The sequence below is a fragment of the Prionailurus viverrinus genome, chromosome A3, assembly GCF_022837055.1.
Source record: "Prionailurus viverrinus isolate Anna chromosome A3, UM_Priviv_1.0, whole genome shotgun sequence".
In the NCBI taxonomy this organism is placed as follows: Eukaryota; Metazoa; Chordata; class Mammalia; order Carnivora; family Felidae; genus Prionailurus; species Prionailurus viverrinus.
Window position 1 is genome coordinate 58,994,426 of NC_062563.1, and position 26,972 is coordinate 59,021,397.

Below are 26,972 nucleotides of genomic sequence, written 5' to 3' on the forward strand. Positions count from 1 at the left end.
TTTTGTAATTTTGAGAATGTTCTGTAAATGAAAACATATAATGTATGACCTTTTTTTTTCTTTTTTTTTTTTTAACGTTTATTTATTTTTGAGACAGGGAGAGACAGAGCATGAACGGGGGAGGGTCAGAGAGAGAGGGAGACACAGAATCTGAAACAGGCTCCAGGCTCCGAGCTGTCAGCACAGATCCCGACGCGGGGCTTGAACTCATGGACCGCGAGGTCATGACCTGAGCCGAAGTCGGACGCTTAACCGACTGAGCCACCCAGGTGCCCCAGTGTATGACCTTTTAAGACTGGCTTTTTTTTTTTTTTCACTCAATATAAGATCCACCCAAGTTGTTTCACATATCAATTTAGATTTCTTTTTATTTTTTAATTTTTTAATGTTTACTTTTGAGAGAGACAGACAGAGTGTGAGTGGGGAGGGGCATAGAGAGAGAGGGAGGCACAGAATCCAAGGCAGGTTCCGGGCTCCGAGCTGTTAGCACAAGAGCCTGACATGGGGCTTGAACCCACGAATCGTGAGATCATGACCTGAGCCGAAGTCAGACACAACCAACTGAGCCATCCAGGCACCCCTCAATTTTTATTTCTGAGCAATATTCCATGGTACGGATATGCCTGTATGTAACCATTCACATATTGAGGGACATTTGGGTTGCTTCCAGTTTGGGGCTGTTACAAAAAAGTTGCTATGAACAATGATGTATTTGGTTTCTGTGGGAGACACACGTTTTTAGTTCTCTGGGATAAATGCCCAGGAGAGCAATTGCTGGGAGGACAGTAAATATATGTATGCTTAGTTTTTTAAATAACTGCCACCATTATTCTTTTTGATGCTTAAATTATTCCACCTTTTCCCAGTGGAAGTCTTTTCAAGTTGACTCCTGTGTTCTTTTGACATGACCCATTAATCTTTTCTAGCTTTGGGTTTTGTTTTTTTTTTCTGACCAAGAAGACATCCCAGGCTCCTCTTTACATTCCTAGCTCTAAACTTTAAACTGTGGTTTGTCCTCTGATTACATGCCTCTCATTGTCCTTGGCAAACGTTTGTGAGTAGGAAGTAATGGGTGAGCAGAAGTTCTGCAATGTGTTCCCTCCCATCACTAGTCAAATCTTTTTGTAAATATACCAAAGGCTAGTGTCCTGCAGCCAAACGTGAGAATGTTTGCTGGTGGAAGAGTCCTTTGCTATGAACTGCTTAAACAAGCCTAAAATTTCTGCAAAATGTTACTAAGCCAAGTAACTGAGTTCCAATTCAAAATAGCTCCTTCTGTATAAGTGCTATGACCACCTGCATCATTGATGAGTAGCCCATGTGGTACTCATATATTCCTAGTAAGACTATGAAATGGTAAAAATCATAATGGAACACAGTTTGACAATGTTTCAGCCTGCTTGAGCTGCTATCACAAAATATCATAAACTGGGTGGCTAAAACCACAGACATTTATTGTCTCACAGTTCTGGAGGCTGGGAAGTCCAAGACCAAGGTTCTAGCAGACTGTTTCTGGTGAGAGCTCTCTTCCTGGCTTGCAGATGGCCACCTTCTCACTGTATCATCACATGGCTTTTCCTTGGTGCACATTGAGAGAAAGAGTTCTCTGGTATATATTTTTTTTAATGTTTATTTTTTATTTTTGAGAGAGACGGAGTGTGAGCAGGGGAGGGGCAGAGAGAGAGGGAGACACAGAATCTGAAGCAGGCTCCAGGTTCTGAGCTGTTAGCACAGAACCCAATGGGGGGCTCGAACCCACGAACTGTGAGATCATGACCTGAGCTGAAGTCGGACGCTTAACCAACTGAGTCACCCAGGCACTCCTGGTGTCTTTTTTTTTTTAATGTTTATTTATTTGTTCTGAGAGAGAGAGAGAGAGAGAGAGAGAATGAGAAAGAGTGTGTGAGCAGGGAAGGGGCAGAGAGAAAGGAAGACAGAGAATCCCAAGCAGGCTCCTGGCTGTCAGTGCAGAACCTGACACAGGGTTCAATCTCATGAACTGTGAGATTATGACCTGAGCCGAAACCAAGAGTCAGATGCTTAACCTGCACCCAGGCGCCCCTTTCTGGTATCCTTATTTGGGCACTAACTCTATCAGACCAGTGCCCCATCCTTACAACTTCATTTAGCTTTAATTATTTCATTCGAGGCCCTATCCCCAAATATAGCCACCCCAAACACATGAATTGGGGGTGGGGTGGACACAAACCTTCCATCCACTGTAATTATCTAAATGCCGCACAAAGACAAAGAGACAACAGATACGAAAGACAGGTTAGAGACCAGAGGGAAGGTCCAAAATGTTTCTAAGGAAAGGAGGAAGGAAGAAACCCACACCTAGTTGCATACCAAAGACATAGAGAAGAGTTTTAAAGCCACAGGAGAAATAAAGAACAGTCATCTTCAGAGGTGTGGCCATGAGACTGGAATCTGACTTCTCAGCACCAGCACAGGAACCGAAGTGGAATGAAAGCCTCCATGTGTTGAAAACGGGCCTACTGCTAGAATTCTGTACTCAGCAGAAATATTTTCTGCCAGTGAAACAGAAGTAAACTTCAGACAAACAAAAGAGAGTGTGCCACTATTAGACCCTTGTTAAAGGAAATTCTAAAGGATATACTTCAGTAGGAAAGAAAATGATCACAAATGGGTGATCTGAGATACAAGAAAAGATAGAGTGAGGAGACTGGAGAGTACATAGGTAAATCTAAATGAACGTAGACTGCATAAAATAACAATGTCTCATTGTATTCAGAAAAATACAGCATTAAGACAAAAATAACGTGTAAGTCAGGAAAAGGGATAGTCTTTTGAACAAAGAGTGATGGATCAATTTGATCTCTGTAGGGACAAAATGAACCTCATTCATATACAGAAAATGTTTTTAATGGATTACAGCCCTAAATGTAACAGATAAAACTATTAAGCTTCTAGAATAAAACATCAAAGATATTTTTCATGGGCTTAGATCAGACAAAGATTTCTTAGAAATGGTACAGAAAGCACAAACCATGAAAGAAAAAAAATGATAAATTAGACGTTACCAAAATTTTAAATGGTTGCTCTTCAAAAGCCACTGGTAAGAAAATGGAAATGCAAGCCACAATCTGGGAGAAAACACTGGCAAAACGCCTACCTGAAAAAGGACTGGTATGGAGAACATATAAAATAACTCTCACAACTCAACACTAAGAAGACACAACCAGATTTTTAAATGAGCAAATATTTACACAGACAATTCACCAAAGAAGAGAGACAAAAAGTAAGCACATAAAAAGCTGCTCAATATTGTTAGCCATTAGAAAAATGTAAATTAAAACTGCCATGAAATGCCACGACACACCTAGTAGAAGAGCTAAAATTAAAAAGCCACTCAATAGCAAGTGTTGCCAAAGATGCAGAAAAACTGGGACTGTCATGCAGCGTCAGTGGGAATGCAAAATGGTATAGCCACTTGGAGGGAAAAGAAAGCTCGACAATTTATTATAAAGGTAAACCTATGGTTACCATACAACTCAGCAATCTTGCTCTTAAATATTTACTCAAGAGAAATGAAAACGTGTCCCCACATAGACTTGTACGTGAATGCTATCAATAGCTTTATTCCTAATAGCAAGATAGATAAATAAATAAATACATACATACATACATACATACAACCCAAGTAGCCATCAACTGTTGAATGAATAAACAAAACTATGGCATGTCCATACAAGGGAATACTACTCACCAGTAAAAAGGAAAACACTCCTGATACATAGAACAACATGGATTAGTTCATGTGATTATGGAGACAGAGGTCCCATGATCTGCCATCTGCAGGCCGCAGGCCCAGGAAAGCCAGTGGGGTAGTCCCAGTCCAAACACAAAGTTCTGAACCAGGGGTGCCAATGGCGTAAAGGCCCAGCCTGAATCTGAAAACTGGCGAACCAAGAGTGCTGATGTCCAAGGTCAGGAGAAGGTGGATGTCTCAGCTCCATTCAGACCCACAAGGACTGGGTGATGCCCATCCCTATTGATGAGATTAATCTTCTTTATTCATCTACTGATTCAAATGCTAATCTCTTCCTCAAACACCCCCACAGACACACCCAGAAATGTTATTTTACCAGCCATCTGGACATCCCTTAGCCCAGTTAGGTTGATGCATAGAAACATTAGCATTAACAACTACCCCAAAACAATCTGTGGCACTTTTCAATACCAAAGCACTGGAATAAAGAAAATAAAATTAATTCTTACAAATCAATACAAAAACCCACAGGCAACCCAATAAAAATGGGCAAAAGACATTAACAGGCATTTCACAAAAGAGGATATCCAACTGGCCAATGAAAGTATGCAAAGGTGATCAACCAACCACATCAGTCATTAAAATAGAAATGAGACACCATTACTCATCCACCAGACTGGGGGGGTCGGGGGTGGGGAGAGAGAAAAGACAGAAAAATCTAACCATAATCTGTGTTGATGCGAATGTGAAGCAACAGGAAAGCTCATACACTGATAGTAGCAATGTAAATTGGTACCATCATTTTGGAAATCAGATTGACATTATATAATATAATGAAGCATACTTCTACCCCACAACCAGCAACCCTACTACGAGGTATATACCCTAGAGAAACTCTTGAATGTGCACCAGTGCCTTAGTTTGGATTCCTCCAAAGGGCCTGAGACAAGGACTTGGCACACGGGTAGTTTACTTTGGGATGTAGTCCTAAAGAACAGGAGTGGGGGACTAGAGTGATTGGACCAGGGAGGAAGGAAAGCCATTCTAAGGCTGTGTCCCTTAGCTGTTACCACTGTGAGCAACCGGGGCTCAATCCTGCTGGATACCCTCTGAGGAAGGGTGCAAAGTGAACTGCCCACCCATGACCTGGAAATCCTTTGACTCCTGTCCCCATTGGCCAAAGATCCCTTTTCTTGGGATCTATGAGTAGAATAAATTACCTTTTCAATGGCAGGCATCTCTTGATCACCTGGCCTCACCATACCTGAATAACAAAACCTATTAAAACACCTACCAACGGGGGCATCTGGGTGGCTCAGTTGGTTAAGCATCTGACTTCAGCTCAGCTCATGATCTCATGGTTCGTGAGTTCAAGCCCCACATTAGGCTTTGTACTCACAGTGCAGAGCTTGCTTCGGGTCGTCTGCCTCCCTCCCTCTGCCCCTTCCCCACCTCTCTCTCAAAATAACCAACAACAAAATAAATAAAAATAAAAATAAATAAAACACCTACTGACAATAGTTGAATAAATGGTCATATAGCTACACTATGCAATACTATACAGCCATATATATCTACAAACAACAAAGTAAGTATGATTCTCAAACATAATTTTGACAACATAGAAAGACACAAAAAAATTAAAGTATGATTTCATTTATATAAAGTTCAAAATAGGTAAGATGAATCTATAACACTGAGGATTGCATGTGTAGGAAATCCAACTATAAAGGAAAGCAAAGAAATGTGTATCACAAATGTCAAGACAGTGATTACCTCTAGGAGAGGAGGCAAGGGATTGTGATTTGGGGAGAGAGGCATATGGAGAGCTTCTGGGGAACTGGCAATATTCCCTCACTTCACCTGAATGATTTTAACAGGTTTTTTGTACATATATTTTTATGCATTTGCTGCATGGATTCTCTCAAGAAAAATATTTGTAAATTACTATCATGTACCTTGATGAATGAACAGAGGGATTAAAAGTGAGGATGAAAATAGATCAAAATGCTAATTGTATTAATCTATCTGGTGCATGTGTGTGTGTTCACTGACTGTAGAACCATAAAGACGCCAGATCGCTGCAGTGGAGTCTGGGAGGGTGATGCAGTGGGACAGACAGGGATAGACAGACAGGCAGGGATAGTCAGACAGGCAGGGACAGGTTACAAGGGACCTATAAACTGAGTTAAAGAGCTTGGACTTTATCCTGCTGGCAACGAACAGTAAGAACTGGGCATTTATTCTTCACATCATGTGCTGGGACTGGCAGAGGAAAATATCCACCTCCACCAAAGCCTCAAAGGAAGAAGTGGCCCCTAACAGCCAAGAACAAGAGCCTGGGTGGAAGGAGTCAGCTGCCAGGCTCGCCTGCCTCCCCCCCCCCCCCCGCCCCCCAGAGCATATGATAGAAAAGAGGCTGTGGTATGCATCTATCACGTGTCTGCTCTATGCTTCTCCTAGGCCACTGGGATAGAAGTGACTGTCCTTACTTTACAGACACGGCTGGTAGGTGATAGAGCAGGATGTCAGTTCATTTGAAGTCATTTGAAAGAGCTCACGTCTTTTAATGACTTGCTATACTGCCTCTCCAAGACTATGGGACACATCATTCAGGGGCAAGTGAGAGAGGCTGGCAAGTCAGCAGCATAAAAGGCTGGCAGAGCCATGGGAGGAGACGAGATCATGCAGAGAGAATACCAGAACTCCCCTTAGACTAGCAACAGAAAGAAGGCATCCTGGAAAGGGTGGCTGGGGTGGGATGGGAGGCCAGCTTGGAGTGCACTGAGGAGATTAAGAAGACTTTTTAAAGAAAAATGGCTTTGAATAGGAGGGAAAAGGAGGAGGCAGATGGAATGGAGGGCAGGGTAGATAACGGATCCTCTGGCTACTGCACAGTGTAACATTTACCAAAATATCTACAAAAATTCTGATGCTAGTTCAAGTCACTTTCATCCGTAACAAACTGGAAGCAGGACTATTAGATGTTAGGTGGAAAATCTAGAGCAGAATATGTCTCTTAATGGGCAGATAAGGGAATACCATAAGCAGAAGTTAAAAAGTGTAAATGATTTAGAATTATGTTGCTATCTATAAAACTTCACTATTGGAAACAGCTCAAATTTCCACCAATAAAAGAATGTTTTGAAACTCTGATACATTCTTAAAATTCTCTGCTACTCCATCCCAGCCACTTTGTCTCTGGGTGTTTGCTACCTTTTACTTTGGTTGATATGTAAAAATTTGACTTTGCTTTCAGAAGAACTCGCAGCAATGCACTCCTAAGTAAAGCGTAAGACAGTCATTGTCCTTACAAAGCAAGGGAATGGCTTTGGCATCAGAATGACTCGGTGGTAATCTTACCTTCACTATTTACTTAGTTTCCTCCTCTATAAAATGATAACAGTCCCTACCTTTATCTATTACCAAAATATAAGCCTCTCCAGACGTTAACTTATTTAATTCTCCCATCCATCACCCAAATGAGTTCAATACCGTGGTTTGCTTGTTTTTCTAATAACGGAACTGAGGCACAGAGAGGTTAAGTGACCCGGCAGGGTCACACAGCTGGTAAGTAGGGGAGTGTGTTGGTTCGCGATTTGAACGCCCACCACCCCCTGGCTGCAGAATCCGTGCCATCCAGCAGGAAATGAGCCCATCCCCGGACCTCGCACACGGTGAGCACTCTGTGCACGGCGGCCGCAGGACGTGCAGCATTCGAGTGGAATCCGCTTTTCCAGGAGCTCGAGTTCTCAACACGGCGGGAGGCTGCGAGGGCATCCAGGGGTGGGAACCCCGCCCGGGAATCCTGCGGCGGTCGCGAGCAGAGTCCAGTTCCGCGCGTCCGCCGCACGGGGGCGCTGCCGCCCTCGCCGCCGCCCGCGCGCTCCAGGCTGTCCCCGCGGCAGGGCGGGCCGCTGCAAGATGTCCGTGCGCCGCGGCCAGCGGCCCGCGCGGCCGGTCACCCGCCTCTCCTGGCTGCTGTGCTGCAGCGCCCTGCTGTCCCCGGCCGCGGGCTACGTGATCGTGAGCTCGGTGTCTTGGGCCGTCACCAACGAAGTGGACGAGGAGCTGGACAGCGCCTCCACCGAGGAGGCGCTGCCCGCGCTGCTGGAGGACTCGGGCAGCATCTGGCAGCGCAGCTTCCCGGCCTCGGCTCACAAGGAGGACGCGCACCTGCCGCCCCCGGCCGGCGCCGCCCGCTCCAGGCCGCCCCCCGAGCCGCCCGGGATGTTCTCCTACCGGCGGGAGAGCGCCCCGAGACTGCGCCCCAGCACCGCCCGCTTCCTGGCCCACGCCAGCGCCTGGGGCTGTCTGGCCACCGTGTCCGCCCACGAGAAGGTAAGCAGCCCCGCCCGGAGCCGGCTGCAGGTGCGTGCCTGGCGGTGGCCTGGGGACCGGGAGATGCTAGCGACCGCTCGCGCGCTCGGATCCAGGTCTCACAGACGTGCCCCGCCGGCGGGGTTGCGCTGTGGCCGGCGCGTAAATAACGGAACCAGATTGTGCTTTGGTTAACCTGGCAAAATGGGGAGCTTGGGAGGTGCTGACAGTAAGGCATCCTGCCAGGCGCATGGGGATTGAAGTGCAGTCTTGAGATGGTCAGAGAGGCGTACACATAACCAGCGCCTGACCCGAGACCTGGACAAAAGAAGCCAGAGCCGCCTTCGGCATCATAGAGTAGGCGCGTGCAGCCTCCCAACCCACAGCACCCAATGGACCCGAACTTCCCGGTCACCTACTGACACTGGGGACTGGGAGAAAGACACCACGGGGGGTTTGGTGGAAGTTCACTTTTGAAATATGGAACTTAAGAGGTTTTCTGGAATGGAGGCTTAGGGTGCAAAGTGTATAAATGCTGGAATGAGTTGTTTTCAGCTGCTGTTTTATCATTCGGTTCGTAAATGTTTTTACTCACCTGTTAGGTATGATTCCACCTTAAGCCAAAATGACATGGATAAATGATGAGGAAGTGACATCCCTAAGTATACACGGCCCAGAAAGCTTTTAGGGCTGGTGAGATCGGTGTAAGGGTTTTATTACAGAGAGGTACTTTGAACTCCTGTTTAATTTATGCAAAATAAATATTTTTTTAGGGAATGGATAGGTCATTGGCCAGCGGCAGGTTCTTACCTCAGGTATGGTCTCATCTGTTTGGAGACTGGCCAAGTCACCGAGTTGTCCACTTTATTTTCCCCTTCTATGGAATTAAGTGGTTGACTATGTTAGTTTTGAAGGTCCTGTTTTACTTTTTAAAAAATATTTAAATGACTTTATTCTGATTATGGCAATGATCTTAATCACGTTCACAGCATCCAAATGGTTCCTCACAGTTATAAATTATGCTCCTAAGACATACCTTAGGAAGATATGAAGCTTAAATAATGAGGCTGATCTTAGTCTAAAGCACGGATTGTTCTGGGGTGTGTGGCTGGCTCAGTGGGAAGAGCGTGTCTCTCGATCTCAGGGTTGTGAGTTTGAGCCCTGCATTGGGTGTAGAGATTACTTATATAAATAAATAAACTTAAAAAAAAAGAAGAAGAAGGATGTAGACAGAGTGAATGTTTGAAAAACCCCTTGGAGCACCTGGGTTGCTCAGTTGGTTTGGCGTCCAACTTCCGCTCGGGTCATGGTCTCACAGTTCGAGAGTTCGAGCCCCATGTCAGACTCTATGCTGACAGCTCAGAGCCTGGAGCCTGCTTCAGATTCTGTGTCTCCCTCTCTCTCTGCCCCTACCCCGCTTGTGCTCTGTGTGTCTCTCTCTCAAAAATAAGTAAACATTAAGAAAAAAAATTTAAAACCACAGATTGTTCAAGCAATTAAAAGTCTAGTGCCAACTAGACTTAGTCTAGTACTAAAGATATTTTGACTTTTGACATCTTTTTTCTTAGCGTTATTAGGAATTCCCCTTTCCAATATTGACATTTAGTCCAAATTCAGTCCATTCAGAGAGCATTTACCCTATGCATGTCATGTGTGCAAAGCATGATTCCAGGCAATTTATGACAAGCTGAAAAACAGAATCTGTAAATGAACTTATGTTCCCATTTTGGAAGACACCTTAACATTGTGTCTTCTCAAATGATGAAAGCCATCTCCTATTCCAGGTCTATACACCATTGCCATGCAGTGCTTTAAAGACAAGACAGCTCCTGAGTTCTGAGTTCAGTCACAGTAAGGAATATTCTGTAAAGGGTAAATAAAGCTCATGAAGGTTGGAATGCAGGACCCAGCAGGGCCTGGGAAAACCTAAGAAATACTTGCATACATGTCTAAGAATTTCACCTACTCCACCAAAGATCATGAATAAAAATGGGTGTGCAATGTTTCTGTGACTTCCTTTTCTCTAAAAGGGCAAGTTGCTGACTCATATAATGAAAAATTGATTACAATTAAAAAATGGAACTAATAAGTGAGAAAGTGGTGTAGCTGTAAAAGAAACAATAGTAGAAAGTTCTCGGAGTCCAAAGACCAGGTAAGATATTAAAGTTAAGACTTAAGATCTATCCCCAAAGTTGTCAGAACTTTAAGAGAGTTGGTGAAGGCAGTTGGGCTCACAGGGGCAGGTTGTAGCTGACTTCCATAAATTTCAGTGCCACCCCCAAATAACTTTAAATGTAACAAAGTGAGGGTGTTTTCTATGCACATGCAGCAGCTTCAAGAATAATCCCCTAGCCATCCTTCCAAACAGAATGTCCCTGCCCAGCTCCTCAATAGAGATTCCAGAGCTATCACCGGGTGAGTTGGGTCGATTGGGAACCACTGTGCCTTAATTTACTACCTGTCAGAACCATGGTGATGCCATGCCATCCACATTGCTATATTTCCTGGCTAAGCTCTCAGCTCAGGTCAATCCAAAACCCTGCATTGAAAACAAAAAATGAAATGAAATGAAATGAAATGAAATGAAATGAAATGAAATGAAATGAAAAATAAAATAAAATAAAATAAAATAAAATAAAATAAAATACCCTGCATTGAAAAAGCCTTTTTTGGTGTTCGTTAGATCCCAGGACTGCCATTTGGAAACTGCCTGCCCATCAGCGACGGCCCCTTGAACAACAGCACTGGGATTCCTTTCTTCTATGTGACACCCAAGGACCCTGCAGTGGCTGATCTGATGAAGAACCCCATGGCCTCCCTCCTGCTGCCAGAATCTGAAGGAGAGTTCTGCAGGTAGACAAAGAGTTTGGCCTTGCCCATACAGGTTCTTTGTTATAAAGCAGAGGGTCTATGGGGTGGGACCTGTCTGAGTTGCATCAATTTACTGGGGCCCTGAGATGCAAAATGATGTGTTCACCAACTTGAAGTGGAAAGAGTATATGTACCTTTGGACTCAGATAAACAGAATTCCACCACTCACCAAGCTATGTGATTTGGGGCAAGCTACCTAATTTTGCGGAGCCTCAGTTTCCTCATCTGTGAAATGGGAATAATAATTTCTGCCTCATACAGTTCCTGGGAGGGTTGAGGGTCTTGTACAATATCAGTGAGCAAACAGGAGCTCCTGTTATGATGGGAAAGGGGAAGCTGGGAGGTTGATGAAGGAAGATCCAGTAGTTTGTCTGTGGGGCACATGGAGCATAGAATCTATTTACCACCCCAAGAGTCTCCTGCTTCGCTCTCTATTTACTGTTTTTCAAATGAATTTCTAACCCACTATCCCCCACCACCAGAGATGTGTACCCAAAGACCCCATATTCTTTAATACACCCTCTCTTAAAAGTCTGAAAGAAAAGACATTTACGTGCAAATGGAGCATTGATCCAACACCTCTGTCTGAACTCAAAATGTAGAGCTTGAAATCAGATCCTGCCTGGAGATATCTGGACCAAGTTTGTGTGGGGGCATGCAGGGAACCCCCTGGGCAGCAGCAAATGCAACAGGTGGCCTCAGGCGAGTCCCTTAACCCCCAGGACTCTGTCACTTCACTATAAGATGTAGTGACCCTTCAGGAACTAGGATAGGATTTATCCCAATTCCAAAGTTTGATTATTTTTTATGCAAAGCATAAAAAAAAAACATATAAAGCAAACAAATTGATTAGTTCTTTCCGGGGTAGGGGGGTAGGTGGTGGTAATAATCAAAGCCACAAAATGCTGTAAAATGCCCAGATGAAAGACCTTGTCGCTTCCCCTTGGGACACTGACAAGGAGAGTCGGCACCAAGCTGGAGACAGTTCAGCTGACCCAGTTCCCCAGCAAGTATGGCAAGAAGCCAGGAAAAGGGATGTTTCCTCTTTCATGGAATATTCTGTGTGTTCTTGGCCAGTCAAGTTTGCTTGCTGGCACTAGAAGTATGTGCCCAGGATACCTTTCTAAACGCCTGAGGAGTGCCTAGGTCAAGCATCCTAAAACTAGTCATGAGGCTGGAGAGTGTTGATCCTGCACCTGCCCTTGAAGACAGACAACAGAACACAGAGCGGTGCACACAGCGGCTGCAGCTCACAGGTTGTGTAAGGAATTTATTGGAAGGTTCCAGGCGGACGTCAGCAGGAGCTGAGAGCTGGCAGCCATGAGAAACCCAGCTTAGAGAGGACCTTGCCAAGGGGGACTGAGGTTCTGCCAAAGCTGGGCAGGCCGTCTACATGGCCTGGAATCAATCATGTGTGCAAACCATCTTCATGGCAGGCCCACACACCAAAAGTGCAAACGTCTGCACAATACCCCAGGGCAGCTCGGGGCCGGAGGTGGCCACCCAGGCCCCACTCAGCCACCCCAGGGCCAAGGGCATCAGTATCTCAGCACACTTGTCACTCTGGCCTGGAAGAGGAGGGATAAGTGCCACCAGGCTCCCCAAGTCTAGATCCTCACGTGAGACTCCTTCTCAGAACTCCTCCCTCCTTGCACTGTTTAAGCTTCTGAAGCGTTAAGACACAACTTGAAGAAATAGGTACAGATCAAGGTTAGCCCCAGTGAGCACCGAAGCTAAGGTTACCAGACAGTGAGGGTTGTTATCACCCCAGGGTCCACTACTTCCAGTGAACTGCTTATGACCAGGGGTGGCTCCTCTGAGTGAGCTTTCCAGTCCAAGTTCAGCATTACATTTGAGGTTTTACGTCCAGAATCTTGGTAACGTTGAGCCGAGAGACTTACCAAGAAAGACAGGCAAACACTGAAGCCCTGGGGAAACAACCCAAGCAGGAGCTCCTTGGGCCACAGGAGCATAACAAGGCATCAGGCAGAAGTGTCCAGGGCTAGGAACCACCCCGACAAGCAAGAAGTTCAGGGGACAGCCTGGCAAGGCAAGCACAAGCGGCCCCTGCTGCCTGATCCCAGGGCCCGGACAGAGGGCCGGCGACACCACAGGTCTTTGTCAAGCGCTTCAAAGTGTTTCCCACAGAACAGGGGGATACAAAAACACTTGTTTCTCCTGATGATGATGGCGATCATGACAACGACGATGATGAAGTTGATGAGGAGGATGATGGTGAATCAAAGCCACCTGATCCTTTCATCTTTGGAAGGCAGCTCTTACTCAGGAAAATAAAAATTGCCTTCATTCTATAAAGTTGGTGAGTTGAAATTGGGAATCAAAAACTTGCATTTTCACCATAACATTTGGTGCCTTCCGTGGGCTCGTATTCTCTGTGGCTCCTATTCTCTGTGGCTCCCCTCTGGGGAGGGGCCGGGTCTTTCCCATCTCATCCTAAGTGGGAAGACAAAGCCAGAACTGGTTCCTTCTGTGTGATGCATCCCAGGGCTCTGTGGGCCCACAGGGCCACGTTGGGGCTGAGGAGCCCTTGGCAGCTGAACAAACCAAGGTCAGGCCAGAAGGAAGCAACATGGCCGCTGAAACTCTGAGAGAAGGAAAAGAGGTGCCTTCCCAGCCATTCCCTGGGCATTTCAGCTACAACCTGCCTCTGCGTGAATCAGGGTTAGCCCTGGTGCCTGTGGAGTCTGGATGGGGACAGGCTGGTGAGCTCCACTTCCAGGGGCAAGACGCAGCTCAAGAAGTGGGGCCAAACACAATTCCTGCCTGAGGGTAAGCTGAATGCATCTGATTCTACTACAAGGCCAGGCTGAGCCGGCCGCCTGCTTTTAGAGCTCCACACACATGTAGATAGCTGTGTGTGCACGTGCATGGGCATGCACCTGTGTGTACTGTCACACGTTCATATTATCCATTCTCACAACAGAAACGTCAACTGCCCCCACTGGGTCCCCCAGGCCACTCTGTCACCTTGAATTCATCGTCAATCCAACAGCTGAAGTGACCTTTCACACCCCAAATCAGATCCTGGAATTTCCCTGCTTAAATGCTTTCATTGGGAAAAAATAACGAAATCCTTGGTAATGGCCTAACAGGCCATGGGTGGCCAGGATCCTGCCTCCCTCTCAGTATAGATAAGAGAGCCTGATCCTTTGCTAATTGACTTAATATTTGATGCCTATTCTAGTTTTATTAATTTGAGAGCTTTAACCTGAAAGCTCATTGTAATCCAAGCTGATATGTGTTTGGCAGGTAGCTAAGAAATGCGCCTTTTTTTTATATATATAATTGACATGTAACGTTACATAAGTTTAAGGTGTACAATATGTTGATTTGATACATTTATATATTGCAGTGTGATTAGCACCCGAGTTTAGCTAACACCTCTGCCACATGCCATGATTACCATTTCTTTTCTGCGGTGAGAACATTTAAGATCTGGTCTCTTAGCAACTTCGGAATCTCTGCTACAGTGTCTTTGCCTGTGATCACTATGCTGTGCGTTAGCTGTCCAAAACTTACTCATCTTCCAGTTATATGTCTTGTACCCTTTGGCCAATGTCTCTCTGATTTCCCCCAATCCTCAGGCCCTGGTAACCACCATCCTACTCTGTGTTCTGGTGAGTTTGGCTTTTTTTTTTAGATTCCACATGTAAGTGAGATCATACCGTATATGTCTTTCTCTGACTGTCTTTTCTCACTCAACATAATGTCCTCAGGGACCATCCATGTTGTCCCAAGTGGCAGGATTTTCTTTCTCACGGCTGAGTAGTATCCCATTGTATATATAAGAAATGCTTTTCACTGAGTAAGCACTCATGTATGTTGACTCATATCTTGCCTCCCAAAATTGATACTTAGATCCATCAAAACTGCTATGGGTGAAGGACATTGAGTATCCAAAACTCTCAGGAAGTTTAATGATGAAAATACACAGCAGATATGCTTTCCTTAACTGAAGCTGGGAGAGGCCAACATCTTGAGAATAAGGAAAGGGACAAATATTTCTCTGTATTTTACAGGTGTATGGGGACCTTAAAGAGTTTCTCGGTGAATCTGAAAAATTCAACCTGGGATACTGCATCCCATGTAGTTAGGGGATTTTCCCCCAAACTTTTTACCACCCGATCCTCTGATCCCTGAACTTACCCTAAAATGTCACAGTAAAGTCACTAGATTTAATCGCACCCAGCTGTCTTGACTCCCGCCAGGACATATTGAATTGGGTGCTATTACCCTGTCTTTCTTCCTGGAGGAGATCATTTGAAAGGGAATCTTACTGGATAATAAGCAGAAAGTGACTTTCAGTACTGATTAAGGACAAGATTGGCGGTTTCTAAGGGACAAAGCTCAAGTCTCCAAACTCAGGTGAACATGACAAATTGAGAATAAGATTCCAGTTTACAAGCTTCACCAGCAATCCGCAGCCCCCTCCTCTCTCATTTTCCTCTCCCTTCAAATACATAAGCATATAGAGATGCTACTATGCCAAAGTGAATTTATGCTCAGACCAGAGACCCAGTTGTATGAAAATCCAGTAAATAACAAAGCCCCCCAGAGACATTTCTCATCCACTGAAACATCTTTTCTTATGGAGCATGCAGGCTTGAACACCGTGGATTTTAGGTTTTACATCTTCTCAGAGAGCCAAGGCAAAGCAGGCCCTCTGGGTCAGGAAGGGTTCTTCTATTGAATGACATTCTGTTGTTGGCATCAGATGAATTTCCATTTGGAAGACTGGAAATAAATGGAAACAAAAGAGGTTTATCGGATGCTTTTCACAATGAAAAAATTTTGATAGTTTGGACAAATGCTATGTTTCTATCTGAAAACACTTGTTTCCTTTTTCCCAAAAGGCTTTTAATGAAATATTGCCATGGCCTGTTCCTTTCCCCCCAGCTGAGGGCATCTCTGCCCAAACAATGAGCTTGTCAAAGGTCTTTAATTGACCAGGACTCAGTGTGGTTTGGCATCAGAGGAGATGCTAAGATTCTGGTTTGCAAAGGAATCTAGTTTCTGAGAGGGAGGTGCCAGACCCTGAATGGATTACAGCCCAGTGGGTGTGTAAAACATAGGATGGAAGGCTTTCAGAAATGATAATCCCTCAGAATTATTGGCTTGGGGGGTGGGGTGCCATGTTGCGGATGCAATTCTACACCGAAGAATCACACATCAAAAAGGCATCACTCACACTAGAGAGTTTGGGACAATGTGCTTGGACACAGATTCCTGCCCTATCCTCTGAGTAGCCCCTGCATTTGATAGGCACATTAACAGTGTGAGAAATTCTTTTGGTAAAACGTGGGAGGGTGCTGATGGTAGGGCTGGTCTGCCTTTATGCCACAAGCACAGGATAAACGCTTGGTGGGCGCGCACAACTCAAATAGTGTACTGAGTTTAATTATTCCTTCTCTGCAGCAAATGACAAGAAATTCCACAAATATAAATGCCCCTTAGCCTGCATCTTTTTAACTATTCTTGTAGGAAGAAGAAATACGTTGAGTGGTAGCTGAAAACCTCAGCCCAGCCCAATTCTAAATGCAAGCTCTGGAATTTGTGCCCCTAGAACTGCATGTGGAAGGCAGTCTCTCTTCTCTCATTCTCTAGGAGAGTTTGCACACAGAGTAAACATGTGCTTGCAACAGCTTGCCTGCTAACGGCCAAGATACATCTCCGTCTGCACTCTGTCTACCTGAGACGCGACATGAGTTTCAAAGCACAGGGCCCAGCCCTCATCAGATAAAGAAGCTGAATTCAATTTCTCTTCACTGAATTGTGTTCATTCCCCTTGAAGGCAACATATAAATCTTCTAAATAGATTGCTGTCTGTCCGGATTCATGTTGCCTCTTCTCCTTTGCCTACACATCCCTGAAATCCTAAAGCTAACACTAACCTGAGTTGCTTTTAAAAGAGCTGTCTGGGAAGACCAGGGAGCCATATGGACAGAAGACTTACTGAGCAGGTGTTTGAGTATTCTCTCCCATCTTTCACTCGTTTCCATGGTCAGTGCTCCCAATAACCTGCAGCCACTTCTTTCTCCCGAATTTCATTTCAGCTCCATGAAGTTTTGTCCCTGTGATTCCCAGGACACTCATTTCATGGGTGCACTGATGATTCTGGTTCCTCTGTCTTTATACACCTCTTTCCTGCATCTCTGACTACCTCTCCTGATCCAGTTCATAATGTTTTATTCACCTGGTAGACATGATTCCTCCTTGAGCTGAAATGATATGGATTCATAAGGATGCAACTTCTGTAAATATACACCTTCCAGAAAGCTTTTAGGGTTGCTGAGATAGATTTAAGAGTTTTATTACAAGGCCCTTAGCGTCTGGAAATCAATAATCTCTTTTGTATATCTATTGGATTTGCCTATTCTGGACATTCCCTATAAGTGTAATTATATAATGTATGGTTTTGTGACTGATTTCTTTCACTTAGCACAATCCTTTGCCAATGCAAAATGAACGAACCTTTTAGAATCTCTAAAAGCAAAAAAGAGCATTTTATTCAAGTCCAAGTTAAGACAGCTGCCTGGGAAGCACACTCTTGACAGGGAAGAAAGTGCTCTGGAGAGTGAATCATTTTTACAGACTTATATCCTTTTTACATCTTGTAAAAGCTCAAAAGATTATGGATTAGCATGTAGGCAGGAATCACAAGTTTTGTCATAAAGCAATGCAGGGAGCAGGAGCATTGATCGATATCTCAAGGACAAGATGGTGTTCCTTTAGGCTACTCACTCACAAAACAGGTGTACGATGTGTGCTTGGCCAGCTGTAAATTGGGCTTGGGGTTGGAACAAAGTCTACGGACAGTCATGCAGACTTAGAAAGAAATATAATATGGCTTCCACTGGAGATCACACTGTTAGAGTTTTTCTCCCATCAGTTTTCAGGGCTCATTATGTTTTAGCATGGATCAACACTTCATTCATTTTTATGGCCAAATACAATTTTTTTGTATGAATATACTACGTTTTATTTATGTATTTTTATTTATCTGTTCATTAGTTAATGGACATTTGCTCCCATGTTTTGACTATTACGAATTATGCTACTATGAATATTTGTGTACAGGTTTTTGTATGGACATTTTTTTTTTCAGTTCTCTTTGGTATACACCTAAGAGTGAAATTTCTGGGTCATATGGTAACTCTGTGTTTAATTTTTTGAGGAACTGTTTTCTTCACTAGCTGCACCATTTTATCTTCCCATCAGCAACATATGAGGTTTCCAATTTCTCTATATCCTCACCAACCCTTGTTATGCCTTTTTTATGATAGCCATCCTAATGGGTAAGGAGTGGTATCTCCTGTAGATTTGATAAGTATTTCCCTAATGGCTACTGATGTTAAGCTTCTTTTCATGTTCTTATTAGCTACCTATATATCTTCTTTGGAGAACTACTTAATGCCTTTACCCATTTTTTCAAATTTATTTATTTATTATCAAGTTAGCTAACATATAGTGTAGTCTTGGCTTCAGGAGTAGATGCTCATAATTCATCACTTACATACAACACCCAGTGCTCATCCCAACAAGAGCCCTCCTCAGTGTCCATCGCCCATTTTCTCCACCCCCCCCAACATCCTATCCCCATCAATCCTCAGTTTATTCTGTGTATTTAAGAGTCTCTTATGGTTTGCCTCCCTGTTTGTATCTTATTTTTCCTTCCCTTTCCCTATGGTCTTTTGTAAAGTTTCTCAAATTCCACATATTAGTGAAGTCATATGATATTTGTCTTTCTCTGACTGACTTATTTCACTTAGCATAATACCCTTCAGTTCCATCCATGTTGTTGCGAACGGGAAGATTTCATTCTTTTTCATCACTGAGTAATATTCTGGTGTGCGTGCGTGTGTGTGTGTGTGTGTGTGTGTGTACATACATAAATACACTACATTTTCTTTATCCATTCATGAATTGATGGACATTTGGGATCTTTCCATAATTTGGCTATTGTTGATGGTACTGCTGTAAACATTGGGGTATATATGCCCCTGTGAATCAGCACTCCTGTATCCCTTGGATAAATTCCTAGTAGTGCTATTGCTGGGTCATAGAGTAATTCTTTTTTTTTTTTTTTAATTTTTTGAGGAACATCCACCCTGTTTGCCAGAACTGCTGCACCAGTTTGCATTCCTACCAACACTGCAAGAGGGGTTCCCTTTCTCCACCTTTCTCCACATCCTTGCCAACATCTCCTGTTTCCTGAGTTGTTAATTTTAGCCACTCTGACCGGTGTGAGGTGGTATCTCAAAGTGGTTTTGATTTGTATTTCCCTGATGATGAGTGATGTTGAGCATCTTTTCATGTGCATGTTAGCCATCTGGACGTCTTCTTTGGAAAAGTGTCTATTCATGTCTTCTGCCCACTTCTTCATTGGATTCTTTTTCAGGTGTTGAGTTTGGTAAGTTTTTAATAGATTTTTGATACTTACTAACTCTTTATCTGATATGTCATTTGCAAATGTCTTCTCCCATTCCGTCCATTGCCTTTTAGTTTTGTTGATTGTTTCCTTTGCTGTGCAGAAGCTTTTTATATTGATGAGGTCCCAATAGTTCAGTTTTGCTTTTATTTCCCTTGCCTTTGGAGACATGTCAAGTAAGAAGTTACTGCAGCCGAGGTCAAAGAGGTTGCTTCCTGTGTTCTCCTGTCGGATTTTGATGGTTTCCTGTCTCATTTAGGTCTTTCATCCATTTTAAATTTATTTTTGTGTATGATATCAGAAACTGGTCCAGTTTCATTCTTCTGAATGTTGCTGTCTAGTTCTCCAAACACCATTTGCTAAAGAGACTGTCTTTTTTCCATTGGATACTCTTGTGACTTCGTCAAAGATTAGTTGACCATATATTTGTGGGCCCGTTTCTGCATTCTCTATTCTATTCCATTGATCTATGTGTCTGTTTTTGTGCCAGTATCACACTGTCTTGATGATTACACTTTGTAATATAGGCTGAAGTCCAGCATTGTGATGCCTCCAGCTTTGGTTTTCTTTTTCAACATTACTTTGGCTATTCAGGGTCTTTCGTGGTTCCATACAAATTTTAGGATTTGTTTTTTCTAGCTCTGTGAAGAATGCTGTTGCTATTTTGATTGGGATTGCATTGAATGGGCAATGGCATCCCTTCCAAACTCCATGTCTCCTGCTTGTGCCTTTCTCTTCTTTTCTGTGTCTCACCAACCTCCCAAAGCAAAACCAAACCCTTCTGTGTCTACTGCCTCTACAGGAATCCAAAATGCAATAACATCAGGGAGGATGACATTTGCAGGATTGCACACACTTAATCTCTCCTTCTCTCCTCCCACACACCAGCCTGGGTGCACTGGGGAGGGGGCCTTCCCTTGCCCTGATCATCCAGACTCATTAACGTACTTTCCTAAACATGAAAGCAGCCCTTCCTGAGACGCATTTGCTACTCTCTGCTCCCACCACATGGCCTCTACCCTAGTCACACAGACATGCAGGAATTCATGGCCAGCTCCGGTCAGTTATTGTTTCTAGTAGTGATTTTATTTTCTTGCTCCTTCAGGAGCCAAAATATGCAGTTAAGCTAGACTTGGAGGTCAGGAAATAGCAGATGGGGTATCAGACTGGAGGGCTATGCAAAGTGATTACCAGGGAACAAGAGGTGAAGGGCAGACTTGGGGGAGGTTCAGTAGGAGAAGAGGCAGTTCCTTTCCTGCCAGTGCTGCATACATCCCAGGCTGGGGATGGACCAGCAAGGCCCTGAACTAATCCAGAAAGAACAAGGTCACCAATGGATTCCAAACTTTGCATCAGCAAGGTCTTTTTCATTATTTCGCTCTATACTCCATATACTATGAAATATTTTTGTCTAATAGGCAGACAGAGTTTTGAAATAATTTATCCCCCCATTTTTATTACTCAAAGACATATGTACATATGCAAATCAGAGCTTGTGATCAGCATGACATTTTTACCTCACTAATTCCAGAGTGATTTAATTCCAACCAAAAGCAAAGAAAATGGTTTTACATGGTGTCAAGAACTGTGACAGGTCTAAGATTTTACCCTATTTGCAAGCAAGTTGGCTATGTTCCTTCTCACTAACAAGTGAGCCTGCCATGGTTCATGGATGCTGGCAGAAGACACAAAACTCATGGGTCAGAGAAAAAGGGCTGTTACAGCAATATTAGTAGCTAGAGCAGCAGCACTTTATGGCAGGGGTTCCCATGGGCCCTAATTCCCACAGGGATGTGAAGAGGACCACGGGCATGTGTACACACAGTGTACATTGCATTATGGGAAAGGAACCCTCAGCCCAGAGAAACAAAATCTTGTATAACAGAGCAAGCCTCCCTGCCATCCCCCCCCACCCCCAAGAAAGACAGCATCCTCATCCTATTGGACAGCAAATGAGCCTGCCCTTCACCCCAGAAGGAAACACTGTCTCTTCCAAGGCTGTTTGCTCTATAAAGATCTTCAGGGAAAAGATGGTCCCAAACACAGGGAGCTAGTCCTCTGCTCACAAGAGTTCAGAAACACGAAAGACCCATGGAGAACTTCTGCCAGAGAGATGGTATATAGAGTCTTATCTCAGAGAAATGCATAGATTTGTGAATATTTTTTAAATACAGGCCATTTTTGCTTCACATGATCCCGCGTTAGTACCAATGGTAGCATATGGGAACCACCCTTACTTTACAAAGTTCCACCATGACTTTACTACCTGTATTGAGAATAGTTTGTGGATCACTATTTTTTTAAGTGTTTATTTATTTTTGAGAGAGAAGAGTGTGAGGGCATGAGTGGGGGAGGTGCAGAGAGTGAGGGGGACAGAGGATCCAATATGAGCTCCGCGCTGACAGCAGAGAGCCCCATGTGGGGTTCAGACTCATGAACCAAGATATCATGACCAGAGCCAAAGTCAGACACTCAACCAACTGAGCCACTCAGGCACCCCTGTGGATCACTATTAATACCACCCAGCATTAGGATCCATTCTAACAACAAGAAGAGTTCCAGAAACTGCAAACCCTCCTTTCAGTGAGGAACCACTCAGTTGCAAGACATAGAAAAATAAGCTCAGATGTGCTTAGAGAATTAAAAAAAACTGATTAGTTGACATATTTGAAAAGTCCAGAGGTAGGCTTTTCTTAGGGGCTCTGCAGTGTCGGCCAAAATGAGATTTTCCCGTTTCTCCTGTCTGCCTCCTCCAGTGTCTGCTCCATCTTAAGGGTGGCCCCACTTGTGATCCAAATGCGGTGCTGGCAACTTCGAGGTCGTTCTCTGTTTATGTCCAGCAAAAGCAGGCATCTCACCAGGTAGACTCCAAAGGAGAGTAAGGGGGTTGCCCTTCCAGAAGTCCCCAGCAAGTAGGTCCTTGAGCTTTAATGACTAAACTTCTTGTGCCAATCCCTGAAATGTCACTCTGGCCAGGGGATAGAGCATGCTGGTTGTTGTAGGCAATCCCAGCCCTCAGGATGTGGGGATGGAGTAGGGCTCCCTGAAGCTGTGTGAGGGAGAATGGATGCCTAAACAATATGCAAAGTACAGAGGCAAGAGGCGGGAGTGCTTCCTGCAACCCCTGTTCATCAAGGTGAACTGGAAGGGTCCCCTGGGTACACTGCATCCCCCTTCCTGTCGCTGGTGCATTTACTGACCAGGTGTGTTGCACTCACGTGACTAAAGGTGGGGTTGCAGTCTGACCTCTGCCAGATGGTATATGGTTTCCTTTTGCTGCTGTGACAAAGCACCATAACCCAGTGGCTTCAAACAACACCAATGTTAAGGTTATGGAGCACAAGAGTCCCAAACAGGTGTTAGTAGGCTAAAATCCAGCTGTAGGCAGGACTGTGTCCTTCCAGGAGGCTCTAGGGGAATAACCATGTTCTTACCTTTTCCAGCTTCTAGGAGCTGCCTGCACTCAGCCCATGGCCCCTTCCACACTCAAAGCCAGCCGTGGCTAATTGAGTCTTTCTCATACCACATCTCTGTGACACTCTCTTTGGCCTCCCTCTGTGACCTTAAGGACCCCTGTGACTGCATTGGGCACAGCCAGATAATCCCAGATAATCTCCCTATCCAATGTCAGCTGATTAACCACCTTAATTTTAATTTCTCTTTGACACAGTCACCTGTCTCAGAGATTAGGCTGCAGACCTCTTTGGGTGGGGGCATTATCCTGCCTACCACAGGTGGGAAGAAACTTAATGCTGAGTCTAGCTGGGTTGCCCACTATGTAAATCGAGTTTTCTATTTGCCTATTTAAATACATCATCTCCTTTGTATTTTATGTAATCACCACCAGTGGAGAAGCAAAACACTTCCTATTTACATATGATGCTCCCTATTTAAATTCTGTAATGACTTACTTATGAGTACTAATTTGTTGCTTTCATCAAAGAGCAATTTGTGAAGAAATTAGCTTTAACAGTGAACAAATAATTGGGTACAACTGATGACAGTCTTGCCCAGTATATGTAAATTTTGTTCCTGTTTACTATTCTTACTTATCTTCTCCTATCTCGGGTTTTTTACAAAGTTCAATATAGATTCAGTTTTTGTAGTTATTATGTGGATTGCTTCCCATCATTCCTTCTCCTTAACCCACAAGAAAAATTCACAGTTCAGCAACTAATTTTTGCGGTTTCATAAACACAGCAGACCATAACGTTTCCAGTGGTATACAATGTTCTCACCTGAAGCAATTTACCTGAAAATGTGGGCATGTCCAGTGTTTCTCTTGCTATAACTCAACAGGATGTATAATAAAAGAAAACTTCCAGGCAAGTGAAAACAGGTTCCTTAAATATAAGCAAAACATATGCTTTGCTTAACAAACGTACCTTTCTCAAGATTTTAATGCAATGTAACGGATGAGAATGAGTTTCAATGAATCGTGCCTCAGGGCTTCCATTTTAGAAATGTGTGCCATCTGGGAGAAGAGGATCTGTGAGAGTCTGCTTGGCCAGCTGTGTCAGGAGCCCCCAAACCACCCCCAGGCTTGATGATTCACAAAAAAACTCACAGGATTCAGGAGCTCGTGCTTTATGACTGTGAAAGAATACAGATCAAGGTCATCAGAGGAAAAAGCTGCACTGGGCAGAGTCCAAGCAAAAGCAGGCACAAGCTTCCAGGAGTCCCTCCCAGTGGGACCGTATGGAGACACACTTAATTCTCCCGGCCACCACGCATGATGACGTGTGCAAAATATTGCCAGCCAGAGACGCTCACTTGAGCCTTGGTATCCGGGGTTTGCACTGTAATTCAGTCACATGGGCACTACAGTGTCTGCATGACTGATCTCAGCTACTCCGTCTCTGGGCCCCACGAGTTCAGATTGATCCAGTGTGGCCTAGGGCCTCAGAAGGAGGTGTCAAGAGCTCAGAGGTTAGCCTCCAGGAGCCAGTCAAGGGCCAGTCCTCCTGAAACAGGCCATTCTTTGAAATGTGCAGGGTTTGAGCAACTGTGGTCTGCCGAGTTAGCTCTTTGCCTGCGTGTCAGATTACGTGACCTACGTCGTGTGGATATTGTGAGGCTTAGACAAATCAGTTGCCTTAAAAGATATGTGATGTTATGTAAAGAAGATATATAAATGTCATATAATCACACCTGATTTCAAAAAAGAAAACAGAAATTATATCATGTTCTCAGCAGCAATAAAATTATGAAGTGAAACAAATGAATAGGTAGCCAAGTGGCTAGATTTGAAATGATTTGCTTGGCCTACCCAGAAACTGGCAAGGTCCCCACAGTGGGGACAGCTTTTGCCATGATGCCGGGGTACATCACAGTATTAGGACGGTAAAAACACACAAACTTCCAGGAGCCAGACAGTGTGTGCTGTCCCCACATCTCCCTGGGCTCCTTCAACACAGGCTCCCAATACAGGGAGAGGATGTGCCACAAACATAATAGGTCTCCATTTTAAGCTTAAAAAAAAAATACTTCCAAGATTTTATAAGTTAACTCCCCCCTACATTACATGTTAGCTACTACTCTCCTAATTTAACCCCTTCCATCCCATAACACCCTACCTCTGCAACAAATGTAGCCAGAGAGGCAGAGGGGGAGGCTCTTGGTGCTCACCATTTCATAATGACCGTTCAGTCCCTACCATCTTTGTGTTAGCTCAGGCTGCTGTAGCAAAATACCACAGCCTGGGAGAATGAAACAGGAGAAATTTATGTTTTCACAGGTCCAGAGTCTAGAAGCCCAAGACTAAGGTGTCAGCTGGGTTGGTTTCTCTTGAGGCCTCTCTCCTGGGTTTGAAGACGGCCACCTTTTTGCTCTGCCCTCACATGGGCTTTCCTCTGCCTGCCCCTCCCTGCTCTCTTCTTATAAGAGCAGCAGTCCCATCGGATGAGGAACCCCCCCTTATGACCTCATCAACCTTAATTAATTAATTAATTAACCTTAATTACTTCTCTGAAGACCCTATTTTCAAATACACTCATGGGGCACCTGGGTGGCTCAGTCGGTTGAGCATCCGACTCTTGATTTCGGCTCAAGTCATGATCTTGCGGTTCATGGAATTGAGCCCCAAGTCCAGAGCCTGCTTGGGACTCTCTCTCTTCCTCTCACGTCCCCAGCCCTTGCTCATGCTCTCTTACTCTCTCAAATACAGTCACACTGGGAATTCGTGCTTCACTATTTGAATTTGCCAGGCACACATTTCGGTCCACAGCAATCTTCTTGATATTTCATGATTGATACCCCCACCAACTGAGACTGTAAAATTCCTGAACTCTCCAGCCACCCCACCCCTTTCAGCCCCCATAACATTTGAACAGCAACAGCATCACTATTTGAGGGCTTGCTACACATCAGGAACTATTCTGATTATATTATGTAAGGGTTTAATCCACATGTAAGGGTTCCAGAGACCCTGACGAACAGCCTACCTCTTCCAGTCCTACAGTCTAAACCAGGGGTCAGAAAATGATTTCTGTACTGAGGAGATGGCAAATGTTGAAGGTGAGGTGGGCCATGCAGTTTCTGTCACAACCACTCAACTCTGCCATTGTAGCCTGAAAGCCGCCACAGAATGGGACTGTACTCCAATACAACTTTTTGCAAGAAGAGTGCAATCCAAATTTCATATAGATTTCATGTGTCATAAAATCTTCTTCTTTTGATTTTTCTCAATCCTCTAAAAGCATAAAATCCATTCTTCTCTCTCGTGCCAAACAGAAACAGGTGACAGGCCACGCTTGGCCAGCCAGGCCATCATTTGCCTGATCTAAACCAGTGGAGGAATGAAAGAGTAAAGCAGACAGAATAGCAAAGTATTGCCTTCTCATTGACCTAGCCAACATGGTGTGGGCCAGGGAACTCCAGAATTCGATAGATGTACACAGTCTGCAGCACTGCACCCGGGGCCTCCCTGAGCTGTGGCAGGTCTTTCTCGTTTATGGCAAATGGATAGCATAGTATGTGCACTTCCTGCAGGGAGATGTTCGGTGTCTTCTTTCAAAGTCACCAGTTAATGTAAATCTGAGTAGTGGAGAGAGTCAAGAGCGTTATCCTGGGGAGCCTTTCTCATTGCAGGACCGAAAAGTCTCCCTGTCTCCCGCCACCAACACCTCAAAACACCACTTATAAGGCAGGAACTTTTTGTGTCTCTTTCTTACAGGTGAGGAAACCGAGGCACAGAGAGGTTGAGTCACAGCCAGGATTCCAGTCTAGGAGGCTGAATAGGAGCCCCTACACTCTCTCTCTCTCTCTCTCTCTCTCTCTCTTTCTCTCTCTCTTTTTAGTTTATTTATTTTGAAAGAGAGAGAAAGAGTACGAGCAGGGGAGGGGCAGAGAGAGAGGGACAGAGAATCCCAAGTAGGCTGGGCATTGTGAGTGCGGAACCCAATATGGGGCTTGAACTCACAAACTGTGAGATGGTGACCTGAGCCGAAACCAAGAGTAGGACACTTAACCGACTGAGCCACCTAGGCATCCCTGAGTAGGAACCCATACTCTTAACCACCTCACTGTATGCCTTTCATGTCCTTCTGCATTTACCATATATCAGAATGTTTGGCTATCCGGACTGTACAAGACAGACAA

General features: G+C 44.4%; 1 protein-coding gene across 1 annotated transcript in view; it reads left to right on the plus strand.

The window, feature by feature from the left end:
* The first annotated feature begins 7,657 nt into the window (after nucleotides 1–7,657).
* CREG2 (cellular repressor of E1A stimulated genes 2) overlaps nucleotides 7,658–26,972 on the plus strand; it is a 31,717-nt gene continuing 12,402 nt past the window's right edge. The window contains exons 1-2 of the mRNA XM_047854304.1: nucleotides 7,658–8,074; nucleotides 10,737–10,906. Coding sequence (XP_047710260.1) covers nucleotides 7,658–8,074; nucleotides 10,737–10,906 — 587 coding nt within the window. The remainder of the gene's footprint in view (nucleotides 8,075–10,736; nucleotides 10,907–26,972) is intronic.